This window comes from Salmo salar, chromosome ssa07 (genome assembly GCF_905237065.1).
Source record: "Salmo salar chromosome ssa07, Ssal_v3.1, whole genome shotgun sequence".
Lineage (NCBI taxonomy): Eukaryota > Metazoa > Chordata > Actinopteri > Salmoniformes > Salmonidae > Salmo > Salmo salar.
The window spans coordinates 49,799,864-49,820,629 of NC_059448.1; the positions used below are offsets into that span (position 1 = coordinate 49,799,864).

A 20,766-nucleotide genomic window follows, 5' to 3' on the forward strand; every position below is an offset into this window, starting at 1 on the left:
ATATATTTCACAGCGGTTTACATGTTACAATTATTCGCTACACTATACTTCCTTGTTTTGTCACATAAACTGAAATTAGGCAAACTATTATAATTTTTGCAACTTGGAAATGGCGAAGCGATTTCTGCATATTGCATCTTTAACATCAATAACGGATCATAGCTTTCACCTGGATTCACAAGGTCAGTCTATGTCATTGAAAGAGCATTATGAAAGGTGTTCATATTGTTTTGTACACTCAGTGTATATTAACCCTGGATTGCTGTCGCTATGTATTGGCCAATGAGGCTTTGAAGCTTCTGCATTCCTCCATAGGAATTAATGGCATTCTACAATTTTTCAATTGAACGTTTCAAGGACAAAATTATATTTTGTATTTTGTTGTTGTAGTGGGGACGATAACATTTGAATTAAATAAAAATATATACTCTAGCGGTGGTTGAGAGAATGCCAAGAGAGTGCAAAGCTGTCATCATGGCAAACGGTGGCTATTTGAAGAATCTCAAATATTTGTTTAACACTTTTTTGCTAACTACATGATTCCATATGTGTTATTTCATAGTTTGATGTCTTCCCTATTACTCCACAATGTCGAAAATAGTAAAAATAAAGAAAATCCCTTGAATGAGTAGGTGTTCTAAAACTTTTGACCAGTAGTGTACTTTAAGGAAAATGTTTGAATTAGTTGGCCCATCAGCCAGATAGGACAAGTTTGACCCGGATGAACGATAGGATACATTTGTTCGGCTCCCCAGAAAGGATAAATAAGTTCGGCCGGCCAGATAGGACAAGTTGGCCAGATAGCATAAATTCGATAGGACAAGTCAGTCAGATAGGACAAGTTCGGACGGACGGACAGACAGGACAAATTGGCCAGATAGGACAAGTTGGCAATACTTCGTTGCGAAACAGGACAAATTGGTCAGATAGGACAAGTTCGGACAGATAGGATAAGTTTGGATGGCCAGTCAGATAGGACAAATTCAGCCAGGACGGCCAGATAGGACATGTCGGCCAGATAGGACAAGTTCGCCGGAAGGACAGATAGGATTAGTCCGTCTGGCCGGAAAGATAGGACAAGTTCGGCCGGCTGGACAGACAGGTCAAGTTGGCCACATTGGATAAGTTCGGCCGGCTGCCCAGATAGGTCAAGTCGGCCAGATAGGGCAAGTTGACCGGACAGCCGGATAGGATCAGTTCAGCCGCCTCGCCAGACAGTATAAGTTTGGCCGGCTGCCCAGATAGGATAAGTTCAGCCAGGAGGCCAGATAACATAAGTTTGGCCGAGCGGTCAGATAGTACAAGTTGGACAGATAAGATAAGTTTGTCCGGCCGAACAGATTCAGTCCAGATTTTGTATTTAGACTCATTACATCCGTTTTTTATGGTATCAATATTTTTTTGTTGTTGTTGCTCATTTCAAATATGGCCACACTGTACTTATAGATGCACGTTAGCACATATGCTAATGCTAAAAATACTTTAAAAAATCTTCTTCTCATGAACCATAAGTCAGATTGACTCCAGATTTGGTATATATACACAATGAATTAGCCTCTATTGATTTTGAGAATGATTAGTTGCTGTATTCAACGGTGGCCATGCTACACCACTAGAAGGCACCATACCACACCAGGTCTATAAACGCTGACCTGATGGACATGGGGCCATGAAATGTGTTATGTAAATCTTATGCACAGTGCCCTTCCGTAATTATTGGGACAGTGAATATTTGTTCTTCTTTTGGATCTATACTCCAAAAGGTTGGATTTGAAATTTAAAAAAATACTGTGCAGACTGTCAGCTTTAATTTGGTATTTTCATTGATATCGGGTGAATCGTTTATAAATTACAGCACTTTTTCTACATAGTCCCCCCATTTTAGGGGAGTATTGGGACAAATTCAGTTACATGTGTATTAAAGTATTAAAATATTAAGTATTTGTTCCCATATTCATAGCACGCAATGACTACATCAAGCTTGTGACTCTGTTGGATACATTTGCTCTTTGTTTTGGTTGTGTTTGAGATAATTTTGTGCCCAATAGAAATTAATGGTAAGTAATGTATTGTGTCATTTTGGAATCACTTTTATTGTAAATAAGAATAGAACATGTTTCTAAACACTTCTACATTAATGGGGATGGCACCATGTTTACGGATGATCCTGAGTGAATCGTGAATAATGATAAGTGAGAAAGTTACAGATGCACAAATATCATACCCCCAAGACATACTAACCTCTCACCATTACAATAACAAGGGAGGTTAATGTCGGAACAACATAAGCTTGTTTACTGATCCAGCCACCTTCAATGTATACAAATAGCAGCATCCTCCTCCCTGGCCTAGATCCTGAATCTTGGTGCGACAATGGCCACAGCATTACTTTCTTTTCTTCACGTTGGGCCGAACCTCTGCATAGTTCTTGTTGACCTGAGAGAAGCGGATTATTTGCACCTCGTTGGTCTTGGCCTTGAAGTCCTGCCACAGGTATTCCGGAGACAGAATCTTAGTGGGCTTGTTGTAAAGGAGATATCTGTTCAGGTGGCTTTCCTCCTGCCATGTCGCCTCGATGGAGTTGGCGGCATCGGCCTCCAGCTGCTCGCGGCAGTACTTTGCCAGCTTGTGCACGTCCCCCACATAGCCAGCGATGGTGGCGCCTCCATAGTAGTAGTCTCCTTCCCCCGCGGGGATGTAGGCCCGCGAGGCAAGACGGCGTTCGTAAGGGTAGTGCTCGTGGGTCTGCTCATAATAACCTGGGTGAATAGTGGCCACCAGCCTGCTCAATGTTTCTGCCCCCCACCGTCCGTGGAACTTCGTGTCCACATCCAAGCAGAAGATGTAGTCCGCCTCCTTGCCTATCTGGTTCTCGATGGTGGTCTGGATCATCTCCATCCTCCTGGAGGAGATCTCCTGCCAGCGGTTGGAGCCAGGGACTGGGATGATGGTTACATTTCTACCGGGAGCGAGGACCACCGCTGGCACGTCTTCCCTCCGGTCAGTGAAGATGTAGTAGTGCACTTTGAAATCCACCATGAAATGCTTCTCGGCAGTCTCTAGGAAGTCACGCAGGAAGCGCACATACCTAAAATACAAGGAGAACCAAGTAGGTTTCAGTTGCCTGTCTCATATGGCAAGAGGATAACTACATTTTGTGTAATTATGACATAATGTGTAATCTAAATCAAGATATTTTCCAACTTTGAGGTAGGCCTGCTGAGACTGAGACTCACTAGTTTGGGAAAAAGGGTGTAGTGGAGACTAAGGCACTCAAAGGTTGGCAGTCAAAAGTGTGGAACTTTCAGCGAGGAACATTTAAGAACAAAATGTGTGGGTTGTACATTTTTTAAACATTTCTTCTCAGGTAACCAGAGCAAGTGCAAGCTAAGTTTGAACCTATTTTTACTGGTCACTCTTGTACATGTCCATGTGACGGTCTAGCAGGGGTCATGCTCTATGTGTAGGCTACTGTAAGTGTGAGTGAGTGACACAGGGAACAGGGAGGAGGGAGGGAGAGACGAGAGATAGCAACCAACCAAGCCGACTGGCGCTATAGTAGATTAATAGCTGCCATAGCTAGGTTATTTATCATCTAATATGATTACATAGTAACTGTTTTGACAGCATCAAGCCGAGATCTACCACTCAAGATGACTTAAAAAATATGGCTGCAGGAAGATACTTTTCAATTTATCAGGGGGTGTTGCAGCACCCTCAGCACCCCTACTGCCCGTGGCTATGCCTAAGCAACATTAACCTAGAAAAACAGTTCTGTAGCAATGTGGTTTGTGCAATAGGCTATAGGCCCAATACATTATCATCACTGCATATTGACTATGCTTGAATTGCCATTCCAATGCTGTTCTTCTCAGACCATTTTAAAATTATATTTCTAAATCATCACACTGGTAATATATATATGATCACACTGGTAATATATATATGATCACACTGGTAATATATATATGATCACACTGGTAATATATCATTTGTTGTATTACTTGTGAGGCACAGCTGAGTGAGCATAATCTTTTGCTTTTGATTTTACTGGATTGATCGTCTGCATCTGATGGGGCCATTCTGAGGGGAGGGAGGGAGGGAGAGAGCAGCGGTGAGGCTGTCTCTCATCCGACTCATTGTCGCTCCGCTCTACCTCGCTCCGCTGACAAAAAGGGGACATTCTTCCAGCTGATGGCGAAACTCAAGTTGCACTGCATTATTTCTGCCTTATGCACCAATTGATGCTGTTACTCATGGTAGCCTAGTGGTTAAGTAGTTGAAAGGTTGCTTGTTCAAATCCCTGAGCAGACTGGGTGGAAAATATGTAGATGTGCCCTTGAGTTTCTCTCTAGTCACGGCTTTACAGGTTTCAACATTTCACAGTATCAACTTTGCTGTGTGCTTGAGGCTTCTTTATAAAGCCTAAGGCTCGAGGAAACCATAAAGACACGGGGATATGAGGTATCTGATTGGCCAGCGGTAGACCTATATGTGTACTTGATTTTCTCTCTGGGCCTGCCGGATATGCAGAGTTCTACCTTCAGACACATGAAATGGTTCAAAATGGGAACACAACGAGAAAAAAATAGGAATGCAAGGCTTTATCATTGTTTTTCTTACAGAAATGTTTGATGACCGACTACAAATGTTATTCTACATTTAAGGCTCAGTGCTACCAGACATCCTGGTAGGGACGGCTGACGTGTGTGAGACTACTTACTTGCCAACAGCAAAGACGGTTGTGGCAATGCTGAGGTGCATAGGCTTGTAAATGCTGTCAACAATCAAGGGATTAAAGGTGCCTTCCCAGACAATTGGTGCCAACCAAGGGGTAACAGTTAACACATTGGTGCGCCTGAAAAAACAAAAGATATGTTAGAAGCTTGTGAACGCCCAGAGATATTCAATCCATCATAAGCAACTCTTTCATAGTGACTACATTTCCTGTACTTCCAAATGCACCTTCTCCTACTGATACTATGTCTACTACTAACAATAATATATTCATAATAACTTACCCCTTTAACACACTGGGCTGCTTATACAGGAGTCTGAAAAGACCATGCAAAATATTACATAGTAAAATAGAGTACTGCTTTCAAAATGGCTGCAGTTGGTGAGTTTTGCAAAGAGGTGGTATCAGGTGAGATGATTATATTAGAGTAGACCAAAGAAGAGTCTCACCCCTGTGGGGACAGCATGTCCCGGGTCCTACAACTCCAGTTTTCCCGCCTGAAATTGACAGGGTCCTGCTGACACAACCTTCAGAGGGGGTTCAATGTTAATACTGTGTTAATACTGAAGGATAGCATCAGGAGAGGTTGTGGAGGGTTAGGGGTTCACAAAAAAGTATACAAATATAAGTTGTTTGTTTATTATGTCAGTAATACCAAATTGTCTTACCCCAAAACTTCTAGAATTCTGACGTCCTTATTTTTCATCTCACTGTTGAAGATAAAAAGGAAAATTTTAGGTGACTTAACTAGTATGTCAAATCAAACAGAAAAGAAGTGCAACATGTAATTATTTCCATATTTACAATTGTAATGTAATCAGAAAATGTTATCTCAAATTAGATCTTAATCTGTGGTCCTGAATCTCATTGTCATGAGCCCACTGGGCTTTTTTAGAAGGCTACATTTCAGCAATCACCTATGAAATAGATGATGGCATAGAGTCTTTCTGATAGGATTATATACGGGATTGGATTTCTATCAAGATTGGATTATATCATTGACAAAGTTACAAACAAATGAACACTAAACAAGTTCCGATCTTACCTAAATGATGAGTAACAATATGTTAAAACCAGGACTCTAAATAGGAGATAGAAAGAGGATGGATTAACACCAAGTACATCAGCTATGATATCGACAACGCCCAAAAACATATATGTAAAAAAAAGTGGTATGGAGAGAAGCGTACATTTTGGTTAAATGCAATTATCAGCTCTGTGCAAACACAAGTATTGACACACATACAGAAGAACAATGGTGCGTATTCAGAGTACATACACAAGACTATGATAAAGTTTCTCCAAAGATCAGACATCAAAAGTTGACTTAATAAAACACGGGAAAAGCAACATACACCAAAAGTGTGATTCAAAGAAGTGGCAGAGCCATAGAAGGACGGATATTTGTGAAAAAACGCATTGTTCCTCCCAAAGTTTGTAATTCTATTAAATCAAACTTTGAGTGTTTGAAGTAATGCAGGACTGTATCCCAAAGCCAGTAGAATCTATGCCTTTTACTGTTTCACCAGCAAAAATGTAGACCTACATAGTGCCAGTGGGCTATGTAAATATGGGTGTGACCAAAACTCATGTGTAAGGTAAGATAAGCACCATATATCTATAGAACAACAAACACACTATGGAACAGGTTAAGCACCTTTTTTTGTTATGTTGGAGGGCATTGAATGGCAGGGATAACATAAGATCTTGCACTTTTTTTGTTAAAGTGGCACTCCAGTCTCCTTTTCACCTGATTTGTCACCTGATTTACTTAACAAAACTTATTTTGTTCTATATTGCTTCTATATTGTTCCTCTTGCAAGGGTCGAGGCCGATGACGTAGCTGGAGGAAGTCTTTAAACAACTTTGACGAAAAGGAATGAACTGGAGGGTAATACCACCCATATTTCAACAAACAGTGCCTTCAGAAAGTATTAATACCCCTTGACTTACTCCACATTTTGTGTTACAGCCTGAATTCAAATTGTTTTAAATAAATAAAAAATCACACATCTACACACAATACACCTTAATGACAAAGTGAAAATATGTTTTTTGACATTTTTGTACATTTATTGAAAATTAAATACATAAATATCAATTTACACAAGTATTCACACCCCTGAGTCAAAACTTTGTAGAAGCACCTTTGACAACGATTATAGCTGTGAGTCTTTCTGGGTAAGTCTCTAAGATCATTTTTTTTCAAAATTCTTCAAGCTCTGTCAAGCTCGTTTCTGATCATTGCTAGACAACCATTTTCAGATCTTGCCATAGATTTTCAAGTAGATTTAAGTCAAAACTGTAACTCAGCCACTTAGGAAAATTAATGTTTCTTGGTAAGTGTCACGACTGTTCGAATGATCGGACCAAAATGCAGCGTCGGTTTCGTTCCACATATTTATTGGACAGTGAAACTTAATGCAATACAAAAAATAAACTGAAGGAACAAAACAACAAACCGTGACGCAGGAGGCAAAAACACCCTCACAAAATATAATCACCCACAAAACACAAGTGGGACAGACATCAACTTAAATATGGCCTCCAATTAGAGACAACGACAACCGGCTACCTCTAATTGGAGGTCATGCCAAACAAAACCCAACCTAGAAATACAAAACTAGAAACTAAACATAGAAATACAAAAACGGACAAACACCCCCCGTCACGCCCTGACCTACTCTACCATAGAAAATAATAACTTACTATGGTCAGGACGTGACAGTACCCCCCAAAGGTGCGGACTCGACCGCACCTACAAAACCAACAACAAAACCCCCTAAACAACAACCCCCCCGAAAAAAAACACAACTCAAAGGGAGGGTAGGGTGGGTGACTAATGTCTATGGCGGCGGCTCTGGTTGCGGGCGTAGTACCCCCACCGCCTGCTGATCCCCCCGCTTCTGTATGTCCGGAGGAACCAGACCATGGATCATCGCCGGATGCTTCGGACTGCCAACCGCCACTGAAGACTCTGGGCTAAAGGCCGCCGCTGAAGACTCTGGGCTGCAGACTGCCATTGAAGACTCTGGACTGCAGACCACCGTTGAAGGCTCTGGGCTGCAGACCGCTGCTGAAGGCTCTGGGCTGCAGACCGCCGCTGAAGGCTCTGGGCTGCAGACCGCCGCTGAAGGCTCTGGGCTGCAGACCACCGCTGAAGGCTCTGGGTTGCAGACCGCAGCTGAAGGCTCTGGGTTGCAGACCGCCGCCGGAGGCTCCGGACTGGGGAGCGTCGCTGGAGGCTCCGGGCTGAGGAGCGTCGCTGGAGGCTCCGGGCTGAGGTGCGTCGCTGGAGGCTCCGGGCTGAGGTGCGTCGCTGGAGGCTCCGGGCTGAGAAGTGTCGCTGGAGGCTCCAGGCTGAGGAGCGTCACTGGTGGCCTGATGCGTGGGACTGGCATAGGAGGCGCCAGACTAGTAACACGCACCTCAGGGCTAGTGCGGGGAGCAGGAACAGGACACCCCGGACTGGGCAGGCGCACTGGAGGCCTGATGCGTGGAGCTGGCATAGGAGGCGCCAGACTAGTAACACGCACCTCAGGGCGAGTGCGAGGAGGAGGCACAGGACGTACTGGGCTCCGGAGGCGCACCGGAGGTCTGGAGCTTAGAGCTGGCACACCCCGTCCTGGCTGGATGGTGATTTGAGCCAAACAAGGGCGGAGCGCCGGCAGAGGACGAACTGGGCTGTGCTGGTGAAAGGGGGGTACCGTGCATAGAGCAGGCGCAGGATAACCTGGACCGAAGAGACGCACTGGAGACCAGATACGCTGAACCGGCGCACTTCTACCTGGCTGACGGCCAACTCTAGCACGGCAACGGTGAGGAGCTTGCACCGAGCGCACCGGGCTGTGAGTGCGCACTGGCGACACAGTGCGCATCACCGCATAACACGGTGCTTGTTCGGTCACTTGCTCCCCACGGTAAGCACGGGGAGTTGGCTCAGGTCTTAAAATCGCCTTAGCCAATCTGCCCGTGTGCCCCCCCTCTCAAAAAATGTTTTGGTGCTGCCTCTCGTCCTTGCCTCTTGGTGGATATAGCGCCTCATAGTATCGCCACTCCGCTCTTGCTGCCTCGATCTCCTCCTTCGGACGGCGATACTCCCCAGCCTGCCTCCAGGGTCCTTTCCCATCTAATATCTCCTCCCAAGTCCATTTTTCCCGCTGCTCCATTCCACGCTGCTTGGTCCTTTGTTGGTGGGTGATTCTGTCACAGGCGTCGAAATGAGTAGACCAAGGTGCAGCGTGGAATATGTTCATCCTGATGTTTAATGAAAGAATGAACACTTACAAATAAACAAAAATGACAGCAGACAGTTCCGTCAGGTACACACAAACTAAACGGAAAAGAACTACCCACCCTAGAAATACAAAACTAGAAACTAAACATAGAAATACAAAAACGGACAAACACCCCCGTCACGCCCTGACCTACTCTACCATAGAAAATAAGAACTTACTATGGTCAGGACGTGACAGTAAGCAACTTCAGTGTTGTTTTGGCCTTGTGTTTTAGGCTATTGTCCTGCTGAAAGGTATATTCATCTCCCAGTGTCTGGTGGAAAGCAGACTGAAACAGGTTTTCCTCTAGGATTTTGACTGTGCTTAGCTCCATTCTGTTTCTTTATCCTGAAAAACTCCTCAGTCCTTAACGATTACAAGCATACACATAACATGATGCAGCCACCAGTATGCTTGAAAATAAGGAGAGGGGTACTGAGTAATGTGTTATATTGGACTTGCGCCCAAATATAACACTTTGTATTTTTGCAGTATTACTTTAGTGCCTTGGTGCAAACAGTATGCACGTTTTGGAATATTTGTATTCTGTACAGGCTTCCTTCTTTTGACTCTGTCCATTAGATTAGTTTTGTGGTGTAATTACAATGTTGTTTTCTCTTATCATAGTAATTCAACTCTGTTTTGAAGTCACCATTGTCCTCATGGTGAAATCCCTGAGCGGTTTCCTTCCTCTCCGGCAACTGAGTGGGATGCCTGTATCTTTGCAGTGACTGGGTGTATTGATACACCATCCAAAGTGTAATTATAAACTTCACCATGCTCAAAGGGCTATTCACTGTCTGTTTTTTATTTCATTTTACCAATAGGTGCCCTTCTTTGCGAGGCATTGGAAAACCTCCCTGGTCATTGTGGTTGAATCTGTTGTTGAAATTCACTGCTCGACCGAGGGACATTACAGATAACTTTATACGGATGGTAAAGAGAGGAGGTAGTCCGGCTTTTGTGGCGCGATGGGTAACGATGCTTCGTGGGTGTTGATTCGTGCAGAGGGTCCCTGGTTCAAGCCCATGTTGGGGCGAGGAGAGGGACGGAAGCTATACTGTTACACCGGCACCATAATTATTCCCAGCGGGTTGTATGAGGCAACTTACTATGGAGGGTTTTATGCACATCCAAACTTTTAACAGGAGCTGGAAAAGTATCCAATATAAAGAGAAAGGGGGAATGTCCACTCACCGTGATACTGCTCCTAAATGTAATATTTTCTAAACATCATGGAACCATTTTACAGATCAGATTTTCACTTCTCCAGAAATAGCAGACATGTGCTTTCTCAGCAGAAACCCATGGATAGTGAATATTTATAATACGTATTTTAATTTGTTTTATTAAAATCAAACAACGATATTTCTAAAAAGGATCGGGTTAGAGGCATGATATCATAATTCGCATCTCTCCTTCAATGAGCATACGGCAATGTGTGCACACCGCTGGCAGCTGGCACACGTTGGCTTCAACGTGGATATATTCCTTTATGGCATTTACATTTCGAAAATGCACTGCATGTTCGACCCAAACGTTATAATAAAATGTGCCTACCATCGCCGTTGATATGGCCAGTCTATAGAAATAACTTGACGTCCCTAAACTGACACCTTATATTCAATGCGAATTGCACATAGACCTAATGAGTCCAAAATCTTCACAGAAGCCAAATGGACAAAACTAATTAAAAAACGTGAATGTCTGTTGACTGCTCGTGATATTTTAATAAACCATTGGTTCAAGGCTACTCACTAAGCTACTTTTCCCCTCCGCTTGCAAAATCGATTCCATAACCAATTACGTTACTCTAAAACCATCTTTATGGTGAGTTTTAAATATCACCAATAGCGCTGCTTGAAATTGGCACGTTGGCGCACCTTGTTAAGCCAACATCTCAAATATTTACACGCTTCCCAATGAGCAAAACAGTTGATCTAAAACTGGTAAATTACCAACCCTGGCGCCAGCGAAGGAAAATAGCAGAGCGCTAGTTTAAACGAAATTGCCAAAGAGCATGCATTTGACACAAGCGCCGCCTTAATCAACTCAGTCTCACAATCAATTCGTGCATATATGCACATAATTCATTACAGCAAATTTCGTGCGTTTTTGTGTGGCTTAATTCGTGAGAAAATACACGAATTTTATGTGCTTCTTAATTCGTGCGAAAAGAAACAAATTTAACCAGTAGGCTAAAATGTAACCATGTAGCAAAAACAATATAGACGCCTACTGGTTAAATTTGTGTCTTTTCGCACGAATTAAGAAGCACATAAAATTCGTGTCTTTTCTCACGAATTAAGCCACACCAAAACGCCCGAAATTTGCTGTAATGAATTATGTGCATATATGCACGAATTGATTGTGAGACTGCGTTGCTTTATCATACTGTGTACTTGAGCTTGTGTCCTCAAAAGTGACTACACCTCAGCAAATTATAAAAACATTTTAACTAGAAAGATGAGATTGAAATCTTTCTGGCAGTGTAAGCATTACGAGGTACTCGCAAAATTCATAGATTGACATAATGAATGATAATATCATCATCGTGGAAACCATCAGTATGACAACACTCATACATTGTGTTCTGATGTATTCAGAATGAGAACACTTGTATTCTGATGTTATTCTATGATGAAGTTTCTCGAAAGATCAGATATCACTAATTTAACTTAATAAAACACGGAAAACGCAACATACCCCAAAAGTAGGATTCCAAGAAGTGGCAGAGTGATGGAAGGACGGATATTTGTGAAAAAACGCATTGTGCCTCCCAAAGTTTGCAATTCTATTAAATCAAACTTTGAGTGTTTGAAGTAATGCAGGACTGTATCCCAAAGCCAGTAGAATCTGTGCCTTTTACTGTTTCACCAGCAAAAATGTAGACCTACATAGTGCCAGTGGGCTATGTAAATATGGGTGTGACCAAAACTCATGTGTAAGGTAAGATAAGCACCATATATCTATAGAACAACAAACACACTATGGAACAGGTTAAGCACCTTTTTTTGTTATGTTGGAGGGCATTGAATGGCAGGGATAACATAAGATCTTGCACTTTTTTTGTTAAAGTGGCACTCCAGTCTCCTTTTCACCTGATTTGTCACCTGATTTACTTAACAAAACTTATTTTGTTCTATATTGCTTCTATATTGTTCCTCTTGCAAGGGTCGAGGCCGATGACGTAGCTGGAGGAAGTCTTTAAACAACTTTGACGAAAAGGAATGAACTGGAGGGTAATACCACCCATATTTCAACAAACAGTGCCTTCAGAAAGTATTAATACCCCTTGACTTACTCCACATTTTGTGTTACAGCCTGAATTCAAATTGTTTTAAATGAATAAAAAATCTCACCGATCTACACACAATACACCATAATGACAAAGTGAAAATATGTTTTTAGACATTTTTGCAAATGTATTGAAAATTAAATACAGAAATATCACATTAACATAAGTATTCACACCCCGAGTCAATACTTTGTAGAATCACCTGTAGTGTAGATTTGGCCTTGTGTTTTAGGCTATTGTCCTTTGAAAGGTGAATTCATCTCCCAGTGTGTGGTGGAAAGCAGACTGTACCAGGTTTTCCCCAAGGATTTTGACTGTGCTTCGCTACATTCTGTTTATTTTTTATCCTGAAAAACTTCCCAGTCCTTAACGATTACAAGCATACACATAACATGATATAGCCACCAGTATGCTTGAAAATAAGGAGATTGGTACTGAGTAATGTGTTGTATTGGACTTGTCCCAAACATAACACTTTGTATTTTTGCAGTATTACTTTAGTGCCTTGTTGCAAACAGGATGCATGTTTTGGAATATTTGTATTCTGTATTCCTTCTTTTGACTCTGTCCATTAGATGAGTTTTGTGGAGTAACTGCAATGTTGTTTTCTCTTATCATAATAATTAAACTCTGTTTTGAAGTCACCATTGGACTCGTTGGGCGAAATCCTTAGAAGGTTTTCTTCCTCACTGGCAACTGAGTGGGACGCCTGTATCTTTTTAGTGATTGATACACCATCCAAAGTGTAATTAATAACTTTACCATGCTCAAAGAGCTATTCACTGTCTACATTTTATTACATTTTTAACCATCTAATAATAGGTGCCCTTCTTTATGAGGCACCGGTAAACCTCGCTGGTCTTTGTGGTTGAATCTGTTGTTGAAATTCACTGCTTGACAGAGTGACCTTACAGATAATTTTATGTGTGGGGTATAGAAATGAGGTAATCTTTTAAAAATAACGTTACATAATTTTATTGCACACAGAGTGAGTCCATGCAACTTGTGACTTGTTAAGCAAAGTTTTACTCCTGAACTTATTTAGGCTTGCCATAAAAAAGGGGTTGATACTTATTGACTCAAGACATTTCAGCTTTTCATTAAGTATTCTGAACAAAAATATAAATGCAACATGCAACAATTTCAAAGATTTTGCTGAGTTAAGGAAATCAGTCAATTGAAATGAATAAATTAGGCCCTAATCTAGGGTTTTCATATGACTGGGAATACAGATATGCATCTGTTAGTCACAGATACCTTTAAAAAAAGTAGGGGCGTAGATCAGAAAAACAGTCAGTATCTGGTGTGACCACCATTTGCCTCATGCACTGCGACACATCTCCTTCGCATAAAGTTGTGCAAGGAGTTGATTGTGACCTGTGGAATGTTGTCCCACTCCTCTTCAATGGCTGTGCGATGTTTCTGGATATTGGAACACGGTATTGTATACATCAATCCAGAGTATTCCAAACATGCTCAATGGATGACATATCTGGTGAGCTTGCAAGCCATGGAAAAACAGGGACATTTGTGTACAAATCCTTGTGTTGTGTGACAAAACATTTTAGAGTGGCCATTTTATGTCCCCAGGACAAGGTGCACCTGTATAATGATCACGCTGTTTAATCAGCTTTTTGATATACCACACCTATCACTTGATTTAGTGTATCATGCAGCCCTCAGGTTCATTACAAATCAAAAACGTCTAACACATCATTGTGATCTCTACAGCGCTGTTGGCTGGCCGTCATTGTCCCTGCGTAGGTTTAAACACTGGTATACACTGATTTATAAGGCCATATTGGGTAAAATGCCATTTTATCTGTTCTTTTTTAGTCAGGTCGGTAAATAAATATCAATTACGGTCCCATTCTCATTTGCTTCTAACAGTACCAAAAATTAGAACAGGTCACGGTAGAAATAGTTTTAGTTACTTAGCACAGTGGTCCTGGAATTCTCTCCTGAACATTTTAAAATTTGATGATCTAGTTTCGTTGGTGGAGTTTAAACACTTGATCAATGTATATATCATAGAAGAGTGTAATTGTCTTTAGGCCAGCTGTTTTTAGTCAAGACTTGTGTCTTTAATGTAAAATGTTTTTGTTGTATTGTACAGTGAGGGAAAAAAGTATTTGATCCCCTGCTGATTTTGTACGTTTGCCCACTGACAAAGAAATGATCAGTCTATAATTTTAATGGTAGGTTTATTTGAACAGTGAGAGACAGAATAACAACCAAAAAATCAAGAAAAACACGTAAAAAATGTTATAAATTGATTTGCATTTGAAATATCACTCAGTCTGACAAAGATCCAATGAGTTTATTTTGTATGAGTTTTCAAACGAAGTCTCATGTTGCTCATCCGATAAATCCTTTCCCACACTTAAAGTTTTTATTAAGTGTATGATGGATAATAAATGTAGCATCATGTACATAATAATACATATATCATACACATTCATTTACTAATTATTGAGTCACCACAGACAATTACTGAGTGATTTTTTATTACAATCAGACCTGGGTTCAAATATATATTTCAATATCTGTTATTTAAAATACATTTTTCGGTGTATTTGAGTATTTTCAAAAACAAAACAAGTACTTCTATTTGAGTATTTGAATGGCTATTTGTAAAAAAACAAATAGTAAGAGTATTTTCAAACACTTATTTTAAATACTATTTTCAATACCTGGGTTAAATGCATGGGAGTGTATTTGAGTCAGTGTATTTTAGTATTTTCAAATATTCAACTACTTGTCTTCTGAAATAAAATATATCTGAATACTTACTTCGACAATGTAGGTGAAAGTTGAGATATTTTAAATAGTATTTGAACCCAGGTCTAACTACAATGGAAAACAAAGTGTACCCAATTGCACTTCAGCCCAGCATGAACCAGAAGGGAATCAGGTGCCTGACTTAGGGACTGAAAATAAAAATAAACATTCCTCAGACAAGGACACTTGAACAGGTGACTATGCAGGAGAAAAGGGAGGACTCTGTTCCAACATACATCAAGAGCTTGCCCCAAAACACATGAACGATTATTAAAGGACAACTTGATAGTTGCGGTCAAAATGTTTTTTTTTCTTCATTACTTCAGGTACAGAACAGCCTACACAACATGCTTATATCATGTTAATCCTACTGTGCTCACAGAGTACAGTACAGTTGGCAGTGCACTAAGTAAAACCTCAGCGTCGTTGTGAAGTCTGTGCCCAAAGTTCCTTAACAACCGATCACCTTACCAAGGGGAAAATAACAGAATGGCTACTTAGTCAATAAATGGTGAAAACTTTCTCACGGCGATGAACACTACCTATAATACAATTTCATTTTTTTCTTACTTTTGGCTTTGAGCTCAAGGTGAAACATTATACTAGCATAAAAATTCCATTAGTCTGACAAATATCCAATGACATTATTTTTTTATGAGTTTTCAAATGTATTCTCATGTTGCTCAACTGACTAAATCCTTTCCCACACGTGTGGCAGTAATGGGGCTTCTCCTCGGTATGAATAAACATGTGTCTTTTAAGGCCACCAGTTTCCGCAAAGCCCTTTGAACACAGGGAGCAGGTGAACGGGCGCTCGTTTGAGTGCCATCGCTTATGCGACGTGAGAGCGCATGACGTGCTGAAAGCCTTTCCACACGGTTTACAGCGGTAAGGTCGTTCCCCTGTGTGAAAACGCATGTGCACTAAGAGTTCCCTGGAAACAAAGAAAGCCTTCCCGCATACGCTACACAGGTATGGTCTCTCTCCTCTGTGTATCCGGAGATGTCTAACTAATGTGTGCTTTTGATTGAACTTCTTCCCACAGACTGAGCAGGAGTAAGGCCGCTCTCCGGTGTGGGTGCGTATGTGTATTTTGAGGACTGCTGCACTAGTGTAACTCTTGCCACAGTGTTGGCAAATAGGCCTGTGCATCGGTTCTACATCGTGACTTTTCTTGTGCAGTTGTAGATATCTCTCCGATTTGAATCTCTTCTTACACTGGTTGCAACGGAACGGCTGCACACTGGTGTGAACACTTTCAGTGTCGTTTCAGGTCAGTTGTGCATCTGAAACCCTTCCCACACTGTTTGCAGGTGTTCTTATTGATTCTCTTGGCTGAGGAGCTCTTGGCTGAGGAGCTCCTGGCAGTTTCACTGGATGGCAGTAAGTTCTCAGCTCCTCCAGAGTCCAGGCTCCTGCTGTCCTCCTCTGTTAGATGTTCCTTCCTGATGTGCTGCTGAAGGTCCACCATTTCCCTGTGGGAGAATGGGTACTGGGGGCAGGAGAAGACCTGGGAGGGCATGTCACTAGCCAGTTCTGTAGGCAGAAAGTAGACATACAATAATTCAGATGCTTTTACATATCCTTCTACGACCCAGATCCTGGAGTGCTTGGTACCATGATCCGCGTTACAAAACATATGCGAAGGGCAAACAAAGCCTGACCCAAATGAATCCTGGACCTGCCCGAGTGGCGGGCCCAAGACCTTGGACCAGAATAGCATGTATTGTGATGCAGCAAATGCGAATCACTTGGACATTTCTGCCAGTTGTAAATGAGCTAGCATGCTGACGTCATGCTGAATGTGCCTGATTTAGGGACAGCTATATTGTTGATTCAACCAGACGTTAGCTTATTATTTAGCAAGTTTCAGCATCTTACAGTTAACGTCGCTCGCCAACCAACATCCCATTGAAATGAATGGTTCCGCTAGCGGTGGCAGCCATTGTTGGAAACAGCCTTCTGTGCGGTGCTCTCAAAAGCACAAAAATGTCCTTCTCCAAAACAATATACACAGCCACTCTATATTTGAAGGTTTTATAAGTAGGAACTGATATCACTCTCTGTAATTCATTATCATAAGTGTAAAATCTGACAGTGGTGTGAAGCAATTCCTGATTTTTCACCTGAAGGTCAAGGAGCGTTAAAACCGCAAATAATATCTTTAGGTAATGTAACAAGTCAGGCTTTTACAAATCACTTAAAAATACATGGTGGAAATGGACTATCATTACGAATCTCTGAATTTCCTTACCATCCGAGTCCTCTGGTTCACTCAGAGGGGAAGTCCAGTTTGCATCATCCTTATCCTTCAATCCTCTCTCAGTGTCTTCATTTCTTTCACTTCCATCATCCTCTAAGTTCTTTTCAAAATGCAACTCTCCTCCTTCCTCACTGTTGATCTTCCACCCCTCTGTGCTCCCTTTCATGCATTCATGTCCATCGACATTGACAATGTGGACAAGATGTTGTCTGCGACCTGGTTGGAAAATTCATCTGGAGGAAGGGAGAGAATTTTCATCTCAGGAAAGGAAACGGAAAAATGCAACTCAACTTATTTACAGAAGAGCACATGGCTAACATGATTGATATCCTCTTATTAAGACGCACTTTTGCGCAAGTGACCCAGATGTCTATGATGCTGCAGCAGTGTCTTCAGGTGCTCGGGGTCAGAGACAGAATGCCAGAACTCCTCCAGGTCAGCGGGGGCAAGGCTGAGACAAGATGCTGTCTGAGAGGATAAAAGGAACATTAAAAAGGTTTCCACAGCTCTCTCTCACAGAACATTCATCATACTAGGTGGGTGTTTTTAATTTTTAATTCTTGCTATGCATAAGCCGTAAAACAATGGCTTTTACATGTTTCCACTACATGAGTGACTTGATTACTTCTAGAAGTTTGTTTTCACAAAGGCTCTTACAGCATTGTTTACTATCCAGCATCAACTTATTTCTGTTCTATAATATTTCACCCCATGATCAAAGAGCACCTCATGGATTGTATATGCTCTTATCCAGAGTGACATACAGTTAGTGGGGTGTAGTTGGGATGCCAGGACAGAGAAGAGCTTTGACTGGGCTGAGTGGGAGCTGCCCTCCCGTAGGGGTGCGAGGGGCCAAGAGACCAGAGGTGGCAGAACAGAGTGCTCGGGTTGGGGTGTAGGGTTTGAGCATAGCCTGAAGGTAAGGAGGTGCAGTTCCCTTTGCTGCTTCGTAGGCAAGCACCATGGTCTTCAATCAAAGAAGCACTCCTCTCCTGTGTCTCTACATTAATCATATAGGATTCAACTTTAGTTGACAAAAAAGGACAGTCATGAACAAGAAACTCTGTTCCCAAAGACTGGATCTTATACAGTGCCATTACTGAAACAGTGACACCCCTAAGCGTGTGACACTGAAGAAATAACATGACAAGTCTGACCATCTCTAAAGATTTCATGCTATTAAGATATTGAGCCTGTACCTCTGTGAGGTCTGGTACAGGCAGCAGCTCCTCCAGTCGGGAGAGAAACTCCCACACCAGTATCTGCAGTGCTGTGTCATACAGAGGGCTGTAACGTATTGGTTACACCACCTGAGAGAGAAAAATAAAAACATGTGTAGTTGAAACCAACACCTTGCTGGATTTTTCATTTTGTACAGTCCTTTCATCAGTTACAGTAAAACAAGCAACATTTCACTACTGAGTTTTACATTGCTGGAACATGCTGTCCTATTGACTCTGAAAGCAACAACTATGATTCATTAAGATATTTCCCACCTGGAAGAAGTGCTTCTTCTCAGAAGGGTCTTCGAGCAGGGTTTTGACCAGCTCCACAAAGTTAGACTCTGAAGCCTCCAACTCATTTCTACTCTGTGACTGGGCATGTAAAATGAATGATACAATCAGCTTTTAAAAAAAAAGACAATATAAGCTCCCTCTATTCAATAGCATCCAGACTACTTTAGACACTGAAAGTTACATACATCCTCATGCACAGCATGTACTGAAGACGTTTTGATTCTGTCCAAAGGAAGTTGGATGGTCTGGGGGTCCGGTGGGTTTTCATTACGAAACAACTCTAAAACCATCTGAAAGTAGATTTTATGAGAATAATAGTCATTGGACTAAGATCCTTTCTGAACACCCATGCCTCCACTCCTTCTCCAGCCTTCCACCTCTCACCCTTGCTCTCAGTCCCAGGATGAGTTGGGTCCTCTGCCTGGAGCTCAGCAGCTCTGGAACCATCTCTGTCACAAAAGTAACAAACTCCTCCAGCTTCCCATACTGCATCACATTACGCTCTTGAGCCACTTGCCACATGAAAGCTGACATCAGGCGTAGAGGTGGAACCAGGAGACGGAAAGATGATAAAGGGAACAGTGGACCTACAGTAAAATAAAAAAGGAGCCAGTATGGAAACATAAGGATTGTGTCTGTAGCCAACTACACAATACCAGTAACCAACTACACAATACCTGTAGCCAACTACAAACCACTAATATTGGCTTACCTGCCTGGTCTGAAAACAAGGGAGTCTGATCCAGGTTGTCATTAGGACTCTCAACTCTGTCTGCTGAAATCTATGGAAATCAACAAAACAAGAGGCAGTAATTGCACATCTTTAAAAGATTACCAGTAAGGCTAGCCTGTTGCAAACAATAAAACAGTACTTTCTCATTTTATGACTAAATTAATCATTGTCACTGTCATATGTTCTGAATAAAGCAGATTGCCATAAACAGTTGACTCAGTGTTTTAATTTTTCAAAAAGAAAATGTTACATTAATCTCCGCAATCTCATACTGATGCATGTGCGTACTCTGCTGGTTGATATTGCACTCATTTGAACTGCGAACCCAGTGCCAAAAATAGTGGTTTCTTCAGTCGAACTATTAGATAATTTTCTTTGATAATACCGATAATTACTGGTCTATAAGTCTATGGTATTACACACATAACTAGTCATGATAGCAGTAGCTAGCTGGCTGGCTGTGAATAACACAGGTCTGGCAACTAGGTAACTTACTGTAACCACACATTTTCACTATCTTCGCTAGCTAGCTACCTCGGGAAAGTTTGGGTTGGTTTGCCGATGTTTTATAAAAATGGTGAGCCAACTCAGGCTTCCAGGCCTCGGTATACCCTCTGGCATATCCTTAGACCTTTTCAGTGCTCTCACATGACGGTCCCACGCAAGTCTCCATTTCTTCCTGCAAGTATCTTGATCGGAGTTTAAATATGTAGCAATTTCGCGCCAACTGTTTCGAGAGCCTCTTTGTCGAAATGTAAACGCATGGAGGTATCATACAAGTGTGTATGCCCTTTGAAAGCTTTTACGAGACGTAAAAGTGAGTTCTCAACTCCTCCAGAGTCCAGGCTCCTGCTGTCCTCCTCTATTAGATGTTCCTTCCTGATGTGCTGCTAAAGGTTCACCTCTCTTCTGTGGGAGAATGGGCACTGGGGGCAGGAGAAGACCTGGGAGGGCATGTCACTATCCGGTTCTGCAGGTAAAAAGCACATGGAAGTACACTGAACAAAAATATAAACGCAATATGTAAAGTGTTGGTACCATCTTTCATGAGCTGAAATAAAAGATCCCAGACATTTTCCGTACACACAAAACGTTTATTTCTCTCAAATGTTGTGCACAAATTTGTTTACATCCCTGTTAGTGAGCAATTATCCTTTGC

General features: G+C 41.8%; 1 protein-coding gene and 1 long non-coding RNA gene across 3 annotated transcripts; both read right to left on the reverse strand.

The window, feature by feature from the left end:
• Nucleotides 1–2,074: 2,074 nt before the first annotated feature.
• LOC106609536 (globoside alpha-1,3-N-acetylgalactosaminyltransferase 1) lies at nucleotides 2,075–11,911 on the reverse strand. The gene is made up of 7 exons (XM_014208460.2): nucleotides 11,722–11,911; nucleotides 5,784–5,819; nucleotides 5,407–5,448; nucleotides 5,188–5,265; nucleotides 5,022–5,054; nucleotides 4,724–4,858; nucleotides 2,075–3,088 (listed from the first exon to the last, which is right to left on the reverse strand). Exons 1-7 carry the CDS (start codon nucleotides 11,784–11,786, stop codon nucleotides 2,386–2,388), a joined length of 1,092 nt encoding a protein of 363 aa, XP_014063935.1. The 5' UTR covers nucleotides 11,787–11,911; the 3' UTR covers nucleotides 2,075–2,385.
• Nucleotides 11,912–14,500: 2,589 nt separating this feature from the next.
• On the reverse strand, nucleotides 14,501–20,519 carry LOC106609537 (uncharacterized). Of its 2 annotated transcripts, XR_006770667.1 has the most exons (9): nucleotides 19,587–20,519; nucleotides 19,259–19,461; nucleotides 19,060–19,164; nucleotides 18,854–18,952; nucleotides 18,557–18,667; nucleotides 18,122–18,357; nucleotides 17,705–17,825; nucleotides 17,349–17,590; nucleotides 14,501–16,630 (listed from the first exon to the last, which is right to left on the reverse strand). It is a non-coding gene; the product is annotated as an uncharacterized lncRNA (long non-coding RNA). The 2 variants fall into 2 exon arrangements; XR_006770666.1 differs by lacking the exon at nucleotides 18,122–18,357.
• Between the last annotated feature and the right edge of the window lie 247 nt (nucleotides 20,520–20,766).